This window comes from Physeter macrocephalus, chromosome 4, assembly GCF_002837175.3.
Source record: "Physeter macrocephalus isolate SW-GA chromosome 4, ASM283717v5, whole genome shotgun sequence".
In the NCBI taxonomy this organism is placed as follows: domain Eukaryota; kingdom Metazoa; phylum Chordata; class Mammalia; order Artiodactyla; family Physeteridae; genus Physeter; species Physeter macrocephalus.
Genome location: NC_041217.1, coordinates 25,873,211 through 25,889,577, shown reverse-complemented (window position 1 = coordinate 25,889,577; position 16,367 = coordinate 25,873,211). Strand labels below are relative to the sequence as shown.

General features: G+C 42.8%; 2 protein-coding genes across 2 annotated transcripts in view; one reads left to right on the top strand and one right to left on the bottom strand.

Moving 5' to 3' along the window:
- Positions 1 to 13,226, top strand: part of LOC102981084 (regulator of G-protein signaling protein-like) — a 32,536-nt gene extending 19,310 nt beyond the window's left edge. The window contains 6 exon segments of the mRNA XM_024130643.1: positions 2,350 to 2,412; positions 2,858 to 3,080; positions 6,065 to 6,172; positions 8,761 to 8,813; positions 9,567 to 9,693; positions 13,147 to 13,226. Of these exon segments, the coding sequence (XP_023986411.1) occupies positions 2,350 to 2,412; positions 2,858 to 3,080; positions 6,065 to 6,172; positions 8,761 to 8,813; positions 9,567 to 9,693; positions 13,147 to 13,226 (654 nt within the window).
- Positions 13,227 to 13,402: 176 nt separating this feature from the next.
- On the bottom strand, positions 13,403 to 14,703 carry LOC102980808 (transmembrane epididymal protein 1A-like). Its single transcript, XM_007124336.3, has one exon. It carries the CDS (start codon positions 14,649 to 14,651, stop codon positions 13,551 to 13,553), a length of 1,101 nt encoding a protein of 366 aa, XP_007124398.3. The 5' UTR covers positions 14,652 to 14,703; the 3' UTR covers positions 13,403 to 13,550.
- Between the last annotated feature and the right edge of the window lie 1,664 nt (positions 14,704 to 16,367).

Here is a 16,367-nt window from a genome sequence, read left to right as displayed (position 1 = left end):
TTTTTCATGGTGCTTGATCAGTTGTTCCTCTGCCAGTGCATTTCAAGTACCAAACATCTTTCTTCTTTAGGTAAAGCTTTTTAACTTGATTCTAACAATTCAAAAAGTTAGTAATTAGAGGCTTTTCTTTTGTTTTTTAGTAGGTGGTGCTATAGCACAAGTTTTTGTCTTCTTTTACCTGAGCAGCCTCTGGTTGTATTTGAGAACTGGCACTTTTCATCCTCAACCACCTCTGCTAGAGTTGTCACTGGTGCCCTCATGGTTCCTGCCTGTGCCTCTGAGGTTGCTGATGCCTTGCTGCTGCCAGTGCCATTGCTGTCACAGGCATCACCATCTGAGGCACTGGGATGGTGGGCACCTCCACTGTGTCTGGGAGAACATGGATCATGGGCTTAGCTGCTGGGAATGAGGGGAGAAAATGGGGTAAGAGCTGGGTGTGAGGGTGCCTCTGCCAGTCCACTGATCTTTAGATGTACAGATGTGTGGAACCCTTCAGCATCCTGATGTGTCAGGCAAGGAATATTTGTTGAATTATGGATGTTTTACTGGTTGTAAATTGAAGGAGAGAGGCAAAGAGAGCATCTCATGATGCCATGATGCTGTCGTCACCACTCATAAATCTTTGAAAACAGAATAGACATTAATAGAATAGTCATTTCACAAGTCTATTTTTCATATTTAATATAGATATTTAGAGCTTATCCATTATCAATAACACTATATTACATTATATATTGCTATTATTCAATCACTGAGTTGAGTTCTTTCAGGAATATACTTCACTTTGGTTACCCCAGGAGTCTAGGAGATCTGAGAAAGTTATGAATTCATACTCTTAAACTCAATTCTGGCAGCATGACTTGGGCAGTTTGTGGAGACAATCTTACAGTCCTTTAAAATTATTATTGGCAACTTACTGCCTGCAAAATAATGTCCAGACTACTATCAAAGCATTCAAGTCCCTTATATATGGTCCCAACTAACTTTCCCTGCCTCATCCCTTGCCACTGCCCCATCCCTGAGCTCTTTGCAAGAATGCTACACCTCAGCCACGCTGGAGTACTCATCATTCCTATACTTACATACATACATACATCCCTTCTCTGTGTCTTTGCTTAAGTTCTTCCCACTGCCTGGAATACCCTTTACTCCATGTCCTACTAAGTAGGTGAGCTCCCACTTATCCTGCAAAGCATAAATTCTGGTTTAAATCTCCTTGCCTTTATGAATTTTTCCTGGATTTCCTGAACTCAAAACATAGATAATTTTTCCTCCACTATGTTCCCAAAGAACTTTGTTCTCACCTCTATCATAGCATAAGTTATACTGCTGTTCATCATGCTAGAAGGTGAGCTCCTTGAGAACCAGTCTTGTAGCATATTGATCTGAATATTTCCAGTCATGTGCACAGTGCCAGGCACATGGGAGGCACTCAGGAAATATTTGTCAAATAAATAAATGAATAGGGCTTCCCTGGTGGTGCAGTGGTTAAGAATCTGCCTGCCAATTCAGGAGACACGGGTTCGAGCACAGGTCCGGGAAGATCCGACATGCCGCGGAGAAAGTAAGCCCATGAGCCACAACTACTGAAGCCCGAGTGCCTACAGTCCGTGCTCCGCAACAAGAGAAGCCATCGCAATGAGAAGCCCATGCACCGCAACAAAGAATAACCCCCGGTCGCTGCAACTAGAGAAAAGCCCGTGTGCATCAACGAAGACCCAATGCAGCCAAAAATAAAATAAATAAAAAATAAATAAATTAGAAACAAAAAAGAATCTGCCTGCCAATGCAGGGGAAACTGGTTTGAGCCCTGGTCCGGGAAGATTAAAAAAAAAAGAAGAAGAAGAAAAGTGAGTACAGATAAATAAACTTAGCTAAGCACTGACTTGTAGGGGATTATTTTATTTGTTTGTTTGTTTGTTTTAAACTAATGAAATATTCATTTGGGTAAGTTCTTCAAGTGGGAGATATTAAGAGTAGACATACCAAAAGGGGATGCTTGGTTTCCAGGATTATTTTAAAAATCAAATGAGATAGTACTTTGCAAAGGAACAGAGAAGTATGCAGATGTCAAATAATTGTCCTTCAGTAAGTGATTTGTGATATTTCTTCTTAAGTAAATATTGATTACTGTTCTCTGAGATTCAGAGAGAGACTGCGGTGGGAGTTGTCGTACTTACAGAGGCAAAGGAATACCTCCTGGTTGGTCATGGCTAATATTTGTTGTTCCATTATATCCCCAAATTAGAGAATCCAGAATCTGCAGCCTACTCTTCTCCCACATGAATACTAGCAGGAGAGATACAGCAAACATCTCCTCAAAATGCTTATGTTATGTTTGGGTTTCAGATGCTTAGCCCCTTGTATGCTGAATTCCTGGATGAAGAGAACTATTGGTTTCTCATTTTTACAGTAGGAGGGACTTTGAGTTGGGGAGGAATCATGAGGTTGAGGAAAGAAAAGGGAGTAACTGCTCTTTTAGGAGTGCTGCTTGTTAAAGTAAAAGAAATTTTGATTTTTCCTTTTGACAACTGGGGGTTGACATGGTCCCTGATGTTCTAAAGATAATCTTCTCAAGGAAAAAGATTCAAGTGCATAAGCTGAATTTGAAGAAGTCACATTCATATAGAATTTCTCCCTTATAGAAAATGAGTTTGATTTGAAGACAGATGGCTCTGTGTGTGTGTGTGTGTGTGTGTGTGTGTGTGTCTGTGTGTGTAAAGGAGCAATAGTTCTTAACAAATTGAAAATAATCAGACTCCATGTGCCAGGGACACACAGAAGGACTGGTGTAAAAATCTTGCTTCTGGTCTAGTTCCTGTAGCAAATGCTGTCTGCCCCCATCCCCTTCTCTTAGACTCAGAGCAGGCTCACCAGAACCAGGTGGCATCAAAGAGAACCTATAAGCAAAGAAGAGACTATTCTTCCTTATAAGAGATTTGAGGAATCTCTGGAGTTAAGCCAGGGTTTGGCTAACATGGAAGAAATGGAATCTATGCAGTGGCAAAAGATAACTACTGAGGATTTGAAGCAAGGCAGGTCTCTCTGGCTAGAAAGGAAGTCTCCAGTGTCTCTGGCAAGTAAGGTGAGTCACCATAATTTTTTATCTTACACGTAAGCCACTGGGAAATATTAGTATTGAACATTTAGTGAGTATTTACTATGTGTCAGCACTGTGCAAGGCAAAGATGACCTCATTTGATCTTCAAAATAATGTATGAGGTAAGTACAGAGTAACTGAGGCACAGAGAGGATAAATTACATTCCCAAGGTCACACAGAAAGCGGCAGAGCCAGGATCTGGATCCAGACTGACTGACTGCCGAGGCCCCCACTGGATCTGAAGGGAGCCAGAGCTCTCAAGTTTGGCCAGACTCCTGCCCACCAAGCAACACCACAGATACACTGACTACTTCATTTCATGCATCTGAAAAGCACGTTCCACCTCAGCACATCTCCCCCAGAATCAGGTCCAAAACATTTCCTTGAATATATTTTTAATGGCCACCTTCCTCCCAACATAACACACCAGTCACCCAGGCAGTGGAAAGAAGTGGTTAGGAGCAGAGGCTCTCCTGTCTCAGAGATCTGGGTTACATCCTAGCTCTACTAGCAGCTGTGTGAACCTGAACAATGTATCTAACCTCTCTTGAAGCCCCAGTTCTCTCACCTGTAAGATGGGAATAATAGGCTTGTTGTGAAGATGACCCAAGATCATCTATGAAAGTCATTAGCACAACATTTGGCAACAGTAAGAGTAGCCATTATTATTCAGATTGAACAAATAGCTTTAATTATCAATGCTGAGGCAGTCAGAGTACTGCAATATTTGTCAAACTTCAATGCACAACAAATACATTTGACTTCATGATCCGGAGAACATATATCTGTGTATATATGTGAGCGTATATATTTTTAAAAATTTCACAAAGTAATACCTGCCCTTATTACATAAGATGATACACGCTCATAATCTCTATTTTATTCCATTTTATTTTGTAAAAGCTTGTGATGACTCTGTTTTTTGGCATACAATTGAGTCATGACTTTCACTTTGAAAAATATGGATACATATTAGTAAGCAAAAGCTTTGAATATTCATTTCCACCACTTCCTTGCTCTGTGAGCTTACTTGACAAGTCACTTTATCTCCCTGAGCCTCCTTTCCTCATCTACAGAATGGGGATGATGGCAACATTGAAAGGACCGGAGGTAATCCATTTGCACAGCAAGCAGGTCCTCAATAAGTAGTACTTGTTAGATTACACTAAAAAATGTAACCCTCAACTCTTAAAACTTTGATGTGCACTCTGTATACAAAACAGGATGCTTTGGATGCTTGCCCCTCAGAGCATGTTTGGGCATGAGTTATTTAAATCTAGCATGAACAGGCCTTCTGTTTTACCTCAGGATTTCACCTTTTCTCTAAATCCCAAACATTCCAAATCCTCTCCTAGGGATCAAGAACAAAGTGAAAGAATGGATGGCTGGTAAATTTGACCACATACATACTGGGCAAGGGACTTTCCCTTGGTAGCCATGAAATGTCAGGGGTGGTCAGGAAGAGTGGGAATCACTTCCATGGAGATGCCCCCTCCCTCCCCGCAGCACACCCCATTACTTCGTCCACCAGTGCTTTTTTGAAATGCAAGTCTAACCCAATAAAAGGCCTCCTGTGCATTTGTCCAAGCTGGGGCCCTGACTCTCAGGTAGCCTGATGCCTCCACTCAGACTATGCCATAAACTCACTGAGCATCAGAGCTAGAATACTCTCATCTTTCATGTGGAGAAACTGAGCCTCAGAGCGGTAAGAAGACTTGCTCAAGGTTTCTCCGCAAGGGAGGGATTGATGCAGGACTAGAAACCTGGATTCTTTACAGCAGTAATCCACTGCTCTTACCACTACAGATTCCCCTGGTGAGAGAAGGTAATGATGACAATGACAATGCTGACATAGGGACAAATGACATTCACGGGGCCACACCCCATATTCCTTCTAGGCTCCACCAGTATAACCTCAAAAAGTACTGGACTGCCCTGGAGAGTTGCAGGGGAGCTGTGTGTGATTAGACTTACTCTAAACCCCAGAACTAACAACACAAATGAGTGTTTTGACCTTGGAAGGCAAGGCGCTGCTATTCTGCCATTGCCTAATACGTCATTAAAACTTCTCTTGCTGCCTCAGTCTTACTGCCCCATCTCATTTTGGATACAAAAAGGCTTTCCCTCTCAATTCACCATGCATGCCTAGAAACGATGTATACCTATCTCTAGAAAAAATAATTCACTCTCAAGGGACAATGATTCACAACTATTTATGATATTCAGATATATGAATTGTCTATTTCTGAAAGTAATTCCCAAAGACAGAGCCAAGAAAGAGAAAAAGGTCCTAGCATGTTATTTGCCATCTACTATCCATAAGTGCATCAAATTCTTTGAGACAATAGCAGAATGTTTGAAATGCATTCGCAGCTCCTCCCTATAATAGATGGGGTTTGAAGGGGTCAATATTCATTTGTATGAATTACTTCTTGTATATGTGTTAACAATAAGTGCCTCTTTCAAAGTCATATCAGTTACCCGAGTATACCTTAGGCAGAAAATCTGCATGGGTCAGCTGTCCCCAAGAAGGGCAGAAGCCCTCATTCTGCAGCACAGGGGAGGCTGTGTATTCTTGCTTCTAATTTGGCCTAGGAAACGTGTGTCCCTGTGTAAACATTTAATTAAAACACTATTGTCGGGCTTCCGTGATGGCGCAGTGGTTGAGAGTCCGCCTGCCGATGCAGGGGACACGGGTTCGTGCCCCGGTCCGGGAGGATCCCACATGCCGCGGAGCGGATGGGCCCGTGAGCCATGGCCGCTGGGCCTGCGCGTCCGGAGCCTGTGCTCCACAACGGGAGAGGCCACAGCAGTGAGAGGCCCGCGTACCCCCCAAAAAACCACAAAACACTATTGTCCTACTAAAATAACATTTTAAAGGCAATACCTTCAAAAAAAGTACATGAATCTTTGAAAACAGAGTGGGCAACTAGACTCCATTCCTGTTTTTCCCTACTTCATAGACATAGAGAAAATGTCCTTTGAGGAACTCTGCTGTAAGTATCCAAAGGAGGCCATAGAGAAGACCAGTGATGACTACAAAATATATTGTGAAAAAGGACCTCAAAAAGGTTAAGTGTTTAAACTCAGGGATAGATTTGAGACAACCAGGTAAGAGAGAATCTCCAAACTCAAGAGGCATAGCCAAAAGGATGGTCAGCAGAGAATGACCTCGTTTTTATTTTCTCCTACAAAGCCAAAGAAGGGCTTAATGAAAATCAGATGCAATTATAAATGAAGTAGGATGAGGATGAAATTGTTAATTCCTACCTTCTTACCTACTCATCACTCTGGGGTTTTAAATAACGCAGATTTGCCTTCTGCCAAGATTCCTGGAGTCAGAGATTTGTGGAAGGAGGTTTGTTGTTGGGGTGTGTTTTAGAAATAACACCCATAGGGAGTGAGGAAAGCAGAACTGGGCAGATGTAGATGCTGAACTGTGAGGTAGTTATGATAAATGTCAGCAGATCCTATAGGAAGCTGTAAAGATAGGATGGGCCTTCAGAGTTGTCCCTCACTGAGGCAAGAAACTTTTGTATCTTCTCATTGACTCAAATGTGGCTGCCTTTGGGAGGACATAACCTCGGGTTGGTCAGTGCCCTTTGGCCAAGGCCACTTCCAGAGGGGACCTCAGCTGTGAGTGTCAGCAGCCAGTGACTCCAGGCAGCTGGGGGAATGAGTGCTTTGCTCCTAAAGAAAGGAGCTAAGCCATGCCCACAGAACTCAGTACTGTCCACTTGCTTTGTAAGGAAATTTTACCCATCTTGGAACAGTTCTTCCAGGAGTCTGATTGGTTTCTTTTCCTATGGAACTTATACGAGAAAGGCTGACAAACTTTACTACAGCTTGTCTGGAGATCACAACAAATACTTCTCCCTGCTTTGCTACCCATGATAGATTCCTTTTATGCTCAGCTAGTGGCTCTGCTGGTCTTGTGGGGCTAACTTGGCAAGATAACATAGACTTTCATCCCTGAGAACATGAGCCCCTTGTTATCATGACTTCTCAGGCTGTGACCGCTCACTTGTTAATTTATCATTAAAATTGGACAAGGGAGTACCAAGAGTGCCAAATGAAAGCTCCCATGCCCCTGCTGCATAACTGATGACCCTAATGATTATAATCAATTGCCCTGCCAGTGCGGTGACTCCTTTGCTTGTCTGCTAGCCTCTTGGCATAAGAAACTTGAAGTGATTGAGCTCCTACTGTGTCCCTAGTAGAAGCATTCCCACTCTGGGAACCAGGACCTCTAGGCTGGTTCTGTCCTATACAGGAGCCACTAGCCCCATGTGGCCATTGAGCTCTTGATGTGTAGCTGGTACCAATAGGTTAAATAAAATATATGACTAAAATTAATTTCACTCTTTTCCTTTTAACTTTTTAAATTTGACTACTAGAAATTTTTAATTTGTATACATGGTGCACATTATATTTCTATTGGACAGTGCTGGTCTAGACCCACAGAACCTAAAGTTGTAAGGATTAAAAATTTCCCTAAGTAAATCACTGTTACTGATGGTAAATGGATCTCTTCTACTTTCATCCCTTGATTCTCATACTCAATATTCAACTTATTGGGGCCACAGCACCATATAATGTTCTTCATTTATTAATCCTCTCTGCACCCTTACTTACTTACATGTCCAGTCACTGACATAGAGGAACAATTAGGCCTCCATTTACCTGGGTGAACCCCTTACTATACGACAAAGGGCAGACTTGAACATAGGTGTCTGCAGTTAAGCAGCTCCCAGAGAGAATGCAAAAGGCTAAAGAGCAAAGCATGCCCATTTCCTTCTTCCAAACTCATCAATTATCTAACTCATTCTTTCTCCCATGGGAGGAGAGAAAAAGGAAAGAAAGAGGAGACATGAATGTTATTCAGGGAAGCCTCTTCATATGATTTGAGAAAAAAAATACATGCTCCTCTTAAATAATCACTTGCTCAATGTGTTGTAGAATTGGTCATCAGAAAGATTTGAGCCCAGCTCTGTCTGACTCTAAAGATAATGCTAAAGTATCTTTAAAATAATGCCTATGCCACTCACAGATATAGAGAACAAACTAATGGTTACCAGTGAGAAGAGGGAATCGGGGAGGGGCAATATAAGGGTGGGGGGAAAAGGGTTATATGATTAGATGAAATCATGTGTGTGAGACATTTGAAAATTATAAAGCACTGTAGAGTGTAAAGAATCTTTCATTCAATTCAAAAAAAAGTGAGAAAAAAAATTTTAAACCCAACAGATCCCCAAATTGTATATGTATTATAATCACAACTATCTAAAATTATATACACATTGGGTGAAATAAAAACAATTATATTAGAATAGTGAAAAAAAATAATGCCTATGCCCATTGACGCAATACCCCAGCTCTGAAAACGTGCTGTTCCCTCATTTCTCCTTTTTATTTCCTCTGTATATGGATCAGCTCTATGTCAGGGTACCATGAATGATCATGTGGGAGAGTAAAAACAATACTGCACCCAGCACAAGGATGCTTTGTTTTAATTTCAGGTCTTCCAGTTGCTCTTAGTTAAGAAAGTATAAAAAGGATTCAGCAGGTACTTGTGCACTTTGTGCACACAGTGATTTACACATATTGTCACTAACCTTCACCACAACCCTGAAAGCTGTTGTTTCTATCTTCCTCACAGAGACATTGAGGTTAAGGAAGGTTAAGGAAGTTGATCCAAATTACCCAGTTAAGGTGAAGTTAGGCTCCAGACTCAAAGCTTCTGATACTAAATCCAGTGGTTTTTGTGCTTTACCACTGGCTCTCTAAAGCCATGCTTACACTGAGGTTCCCTCTCTATAGAATGAGACAATTGAACTAGCAGATCAACTAGATCTTTCTGGCTCTAAGTACCAGTTTATCAAAGGGTAAATAAACTGGAGGATGATCATTGGGTATCTATTAAGAAACAGATGAAGAAACATAACATGCATTTTTGTGTGTCCCTGTGTGTGTGGCGGTGGGGGATGTATGAGTGTGTGCATGTAATTATATTTTTCTTTTATAATGCTTAGAAATGGTTTGCTCATTTCCTTATTTCTTCAACATTTCAAAATCTGCCTGAGCCATTATTCCCTTCCTGTGAGTCATGCTTATCTCTGCCCTCTGTTTCTTTCTGTTTTTAGCTCTCACACTCCCTCTCCCAATCATGGCATCTCAAAACTTCACTGTAGAAAGACTATGGCAGAAAGAGCATTGTCAATGGCCTGAGCCATGCCTGGGTGAAGCCAGAATCTTCCACTTACCAGCCCCTTATTCTGGGGAAGATTATACAAGTTCTTTGACCTGAGTTTCCTCACCTTTAAATTGGAGCTAAAACATTCTTTTAAAGGAGATGTGGTGAGGATTAAATGTAATGAATGTCAAGTTTCTGGCACATAATAGACTCTCAGTGAACAGCAAGCTATGCTAATGAATATGTGATACTCCTTTCTCTTTCCCCAAAAGAGAGTCTGGCTAAAGATGATCAGCTTTATCAAGAGCTTTTGTAAGTATCACAGATTTATGTCTAATTCCCATAAGCTCCAAGAATTTGAAAACTATCTTTACCATGAAGTACACAATAACAAGGAAAGTAAGTCACTTCCCTATTTACTCTCCTTTCCTGTTGATATTTTAGCTACAGGGGTTAACCCAGGTAAGAAGCTGCAGACCTTACTGCTTTGTGTCATGCTGTTAAGGAACCAAACCTGGGCCCTCTCACCTACCTGCAGTACAGCCAGTCTACTGACACTGGGTTGTGGTAAAGGAAAGCACAGCCTTTATTGCAAGGCATCCAATATAGAGCAAGCAAGGAGAATGGGCAGCTCATGCTCAAAAGACCTGAACTCCCATTGGCTTTCAGGGAAGGATTTTTAAAGACAAGGTGAGGGAGAGGGTCGCAGGCTACCTGATCAGCTAAGGGATATTCTTCTGATTGGTTGGTGATGAGGTAACTGGAGTCAACATCATCAACCTTCTGGTTCCAACTGGTCTGGGGTCTACATGCTGGTGGTCAGGATGCAGTTAACTTCTTTCACCTGGTGGGGGTTTTAGCATCTGTAAAACAACTCAAGGATATGGCTCAGAGTATTATCTATAGCCCTTGAAGAGGAACTGAAGGTCCTTGACTTTGTTGTATGGATAAACTACTATTATTTTGTCTTGCTTGACTCTTTTCCTTTGTTTCTGCATTTTCTCACTTCTCTGATTAAATTTTTTCTTTGGAACTCAGGGAAGGCCTAGGAGGCTAAAGCTTCTGTCCCTAGGAAGGCCTTGCAGGATTCTGTTTGGTTTCAATGCTTGTGTTAGCCTGGTGTCTAGTAAGAACTCCAGGTCCTGGGAGCAAAGCCACTCCCAGTCCCACCTAGAGAGGATGTGAGCCCAGTGCATTCTGTTCAAGGAGCCAGAAAAGGTAGGTAATGACCAGTTTCAAGCACTTTGAGATCTCACATTTTACAAAACTACTTCCTTATGTTGTTTGTCCATAGTATAGATTTATTCAACTACTTCATTCATTCATTCATTCATTCATTTGTTCATTCAATGCACTTTTTGAGAATCCACGGTGTGCCAGGCACTTTGCCAGGTGCTGGAGATACAGTAATAACTACGCAGCCTATGGTCTGCCCTCAAGGCACATACATTTTTGAGGGCAAGACAGAAAATGGAGTCACAGATGTTAGAACCAAATTGCCTGGATGTGAATCTGTCAGTTTCTAACTGGAGGATCCTGCATAAGTGACTTTGTGCATTATCTGTAGAATGGAAATAATAACTGTGCCTATCACATGGGGTTGTGAGAATTAAGTGTGTTAATACAAGTAAAGCATCTTAGAACTGTTCTTGGCAATGATAAGTGTTATAAAAGGGTTAGCCAGTATTCTTGCTATTTTTATAGAATTGTGATGAGTGATTCCAGTGATAACTGCAGAGAGACCCTAATTAGTCAAGGAAGAGGATAAGGAAAGACTTCTTCCAGAAAATGACATCAAGTTGAGTTTTCAGAAATGAGCAAGTTAGGTAGGCAAAATAGGAGGGGAGCAACTTCTAGGTCTGTAGAGAATCCTAAAATAAGAAAGAGGATGGTGCAGTTTAGGAACTGCAATCAGGCAAGTTGGACTAGAGGTTAATAAGATGGGGAAAATGCCTGAGATAAGACTGGAGGGATTGATAGTAACAAATCTCCTCTCCCTTGATGACTTTTGAGTTGTTCCAACTCTCACTTTAACAAACAAAAAATTTTGTATGTAATTTTTATGAATTGCTTCACAACCAAACATTTAGGATTTAATAAGAGTTCTTTTGATTCTTCTTTTAAATAAAATCAGTTCAAACCTTTATGCCCCAGAATGGTGGGAAGTCCAATTTTACCCTCCTTTGACTTCCCACATCCCCAGCATTGCATGAGAGCCAACAACAAAGGTACTACTGCAGCTCAGTGGGAGGTCTATTTGACCAGTGGTCTTCTTTCTATTACTATAATTTAGCTTTTTCCAGGATTGTCATGTCCTTCAATTAATTGACCCATTTATCATCATGAAAGGATCTTCTTTGTCCTTGCATAGTATTCTTTTATCTGAAATGCACTTTGTCTGTTATTGAAATAGTCACTCCAGCTCTGTTTTTGTTAGTGTTAGCATAAATACTTTATTCATTCCTTTACTTATAACCTATTTTTAAATAGGTTCGTTCCTTTTCTTATAACATCATAACCTTGTTCCTATAAGAATGAGGAAGAGAGTGGGCCCATTGCTAAGGAGGTGACTCATGCTTTAGGACTGTTGGTGTCTTCCAGAGGTTCCCAGAAACTGGGGCCTATCCAGCAACACATTTCGAAAGAACAGGTAAGCGGAGATTCTGAAAACAAATAAGCCTTTATTGGGGACTTGCTTTGTCGGGCAGTGGTTAAGAATCAGCCTGCCAATGCAGGGGACACGGGTTCAAGCCCTGGTACGGGAGGATCCCACACGCTGCAGAGCAGCTAATAAGCCCATGTGCCACAACTACTGAGCCTGCACTCTAAAGCCCATGAGCCACAACTACTGAGCCCTTGTGCCACAACTACTGAAGCCTGCGCACCTAGAGCCCAGGCTCCACAACAAGAGAAGCCACCGCTTTGAGAAGCCCACGCACTGCAACAAAGAGTAACCCCTGCTCACCGCAACTAGAGAAAGGCTGCTCACAGCAATGAAAACCCAATACAGCCAAAAATAAATAAATAAATAAATAAATAAATAAATAAATATCCTTCTTTAAAAAATTAAATTAAAAAATAAGCCTTTATTCAGCATCACCTATGTTACATATTTGGTGCATACACAGGAAATTATGTAACTTGGATATGACAAAGTCCTTACCCCTTAGAAGACTACACTTGCAGTGGTAAGGAAAAACCTCCCCAGAGAAAATGATTTCAGAAATAGAACAAAGAAAAATATGTCAGCTGTATAAGCAAATTAACACAGTAGGTATAGTATAAGTGCCTAGGAGTCCCAGAAAAAGGGAGTCAGTAAGAGTTCTTGAAGAAGGCCTCCTTGAAGGTGCTCAGAGGGGTCAGGATGAAGGTGGGTTTCATGCTGGGTACCCAAAAACATGGCAAAAATGTGATTGTGGTATGGCTTTCTGTGAGATGCAAGGCAGTGAAATTTGCAAAGACTCAAGGAGAGGATCTAATAAATTATATGTGCAGTGGTAGTGGTGGTGAAATAGGTAAGCTCTGATAGGAATAGAAGCAATAAAATAGGAAGTTGGAGAGATATTGAGAATTTGAATTCTATAAAAATTTAAAATCTGCAAATTTGAAATGTTACAATAGTAAAGCATTAATAAAGTGAAACTTTATTAATTTGAATTTGAAATGAAGCCAATCCTTAAAAACTGTTGGGGAGGGGCGGGTGGGGAGGAGGGTTGGCAAAAGAGTGTAATTTCAACCAGTTAAAATTGATTATACGTTCTGTTGATGCTACTCCCACATGGTGGTGCCACTTTGCTGAGCAAACAGAAATACCCACTATTCTTTGTCAGGATGAAACTTGAATGATTCCAGTTTTGAGTTGTGAGAAATCAGAATTCCGTCAGGTAAAAGGCAATCACTTGTTCCTGGAGAAGCAGCTGGTGACGACATGACTGCTGGACTCTCCTCTCTCCCCTTCAGAGGCCCCACTTCTATTGCATTCTCTCCCCCCCATGGCGCTCCTTGCACACTTGCCTATCCCCCTGATCCTCTTAACCCCCGACCCCGACCCCAGCAATCCCATCAGCATCCACTTCTCGTCTCCTCAGGGATTAGAGGTTCAGGGACAGGAGATGTGCCAGCAGAGGGAGACCAGCTGCTCGCCTTCACGGCTGTTACCTTTACCGGGGACCAAGGAGGGCACAATGCACATGTCTGAGGGAAGCCACAAGGACACAGATGGGGTGGACAGTGAGCCAGGCATTCCAGGCCCTGTCTCAGGGTGAGTTCTTTGAAAGGAGAGCCTGGTCATCTTCCTCTGACTGCTCCACTTCCCGCAGCAATTTGTAAAGGGGTCCCACGGTGCTCGTGTAACATGGAGCTTCTCTGGAACCTGTTAGCTTCCAGCTGGGACGGTAACAACAATGCCAAAAGGAAGAGACGCCATAGATTCCCAACAGGCACAAAGCATTGATCATCACATGCCAGCAGAAGAAGGTGGTGACAAACATGATGTCATTGATGTCATCGTCCTGCCATGGGTAGCCAGTGACTGGTTTGTACAGAATGAAGGCGGCCTGTACCAGCCAGGAGCCCATGATCTGAAACAGAAAGGTCTCGATCACTGAGAGGTGAAACGTGTCGGGAACCCACAGCTGTACGGTCAACACCAGCATCAGCAGCAACACCACCAAGATGAGCAGAGAGTGAACCTGCAGCTCCACCCCTGCTGAGTCCTGAACATGTGACACCAGCAACAGCAGGAGCACATAGAAAGTCAGCACCAGGGTCCCTTTTTCTAGGGGCACGCAGCGCTGAGGCAGCAAGTTCTTGCTCACGACCTCTACACAGCCGCTGAGGGTGAGAAGGATGAACATGGTGAGGTGCTGCCACTCTTTGGTGTACATAAATCTCGGTGGCAGCTCGCTGTTCATCAGTATCAGCCCTCTCTTCACGCAGCTGATCTCGTACACTATCAAGCCGGAGCCAGCCAGCGTCTTCAGCAAACCTCCGTAGGATATTTTCCACAGCCTGGCCCATCTCCCCTTATTCCTGGGAGGGGATGAAGGATACAGGAAAGAGTCACTGAATATCACAGCTTTGGAGACCACGACTGCTTGATACAGTCCATATGAGAGTAGAAACAGCCCTGGGTACACATGACCGATAAAGGTTCCCATTGAACTAGAAATCCCTCTAAGGAAGGTGAGAAGAGTAAAACCAGGGCGCGTCCACACCTTCTGGGGCCACTTCAAGATCTGGACTTTGGAAAGAATTGCCTTCCACCAACTTTTATCATTTTTCCCCACCCACTGCTCCCCACTGAGAGGAAATGCTTCTTGAAACAAGCCTACGACTTTGGTGGTGTAAAGCCTCATTGTTTCATTCCATTCTGGGACATTGGGAACTAACTGGCTTCTGCCAAGGAAGAAAGCTGGTGAATGTGCCTTTAGGGGCTCCCCTCTAGGGCCCTTGGGGCACTTCTGGTCATACTTGTCCCTTTCTCCTATGGCTTCCTTCCCTTGGTGCTGCCCAGCACTCAGAGAAGGACACAGAAGCATGGGATGGGTTAGGGGTTGCCATGGTCTCCAGAGGAAGCCTGGGCACTCACAGACCCTTGCGTTTCCTGCGGTATCTCTCAGACATAACTTTGAAGTAATTGCAGTGCTTTCCTTCTGGACACAAATATTTAAAAACATTTGGATATATGAGCATGTTTCATACCTATCTGGCTTTTCTTCTTTTATAGACACGTTCTGAGGATCACCAAGAAAGCTCCCTTCCTCTCCTCCCCTTATCTTTTCACCTTCCCACCTTTGTCTCCCCACTTCGGCATTTCTACTGGCCAGTAAATGGATCTGAAAAGCTAACTTTTGATACTGATTTTAGGGACAGTGGGTGTTTTATACTGTGTCAACCTAACTAAGCTTGAGCCATGTTTCCTAGCGTTACCTGCCCTATATGGTTCCAGACTGAGTTGGCTGTAAGAGAAGTTTACATGAGAATCTGAAGATAGAAGTGAAGCAGCAACCTAAGACACTCTGAAGATGTAGGGTACCAGGCGCCACTGCAGTTCACGCATTCAGTTACTGATCTGCCGGCTCACCTACTTGGCATGGGCAGCCAGGCCTACAGCTTCCTCAGCTTCTCTTTGTGCGAAGGGCACCAGCTGCTCCTGCAGGCCACCTGCCACTGAAGTATGAGGTGATGAGAGGAAGACAGCGGCTTCAGTCTATCTTCATAAGCTGCAGTTTGTCCTTGCTCTTCCCCAACTTCGTGTAATATACTTCTTCCTGACTGCTGCCAGTGTGAGCTGAAATGGCCTCCACCCCATCACACAGCGAGGCAAGAGCCTTCCATAGACTTCCTCACTACAAATGTGTGAGGTCTAATAGCCATAAGAAATCCATAGTCCCATGATCTATCCCTAACTGATACAAGGGATTAAGGTGTAATCCCTAAAATGTAGATACTGTTGAGAGGAGTGACTCCAGTGAGCTAGTGTTGGCCATTTGGATTTTAATGTGAATTAGCCCATCAGCTTCATTTATCTATGACTCCGCTAGTGTCTAATGCACCTCAGAAGACAGAGTCCTAGGTATTGGGTAACAGACAGCTGAGCATAAGGCAGAAAGGATGGTGAAGAACAAAGTACAGATAATGTGACGCTCATAGTGGTTCTGGGTTTACTGTGCGAGGTACATGGAATAGGAATTTCTCTGGGGGTGATAATAATGCTGAGGGGAGAGGAAGTTCATTGCTCAATTTGCTGAATGGTACTGACATCACAGTCTTCTGCATAATCATCTGTCCTTACAGTACAAGAAATGCTGTGGAGCAGAGAGGCAGCACCTCTAGGCTGACAGTGCCCCTAGTGAAGAGGAGAACTTACACACAGGTCACAGCACTGCCTCTGAGACCTCACTCCTACCCAACTACCTACACTTCCGCAAGTCCACTTAATTCCAGAAAAACTTAAATCTCTTTCTGCCTTTGAGGATGACGGTAATTCAGATTTCTTCTTGCTGTTTAGAGGTTTGGTGGGGCTAGGGATTTGAGTGTGAAGGGAAATTAGAAAAGCAAAGCTTAATTCA

What these genes read in the sequence shown, in the direction of transcription:
- LOC102980808 (XM_007124336.3), bottom strand. Translation starts at nt 14,651, where the DNA reads ATGAGGCTTTACACCACCAAAGTCGTAGGCTTGTTTCAAGAAGCATTT.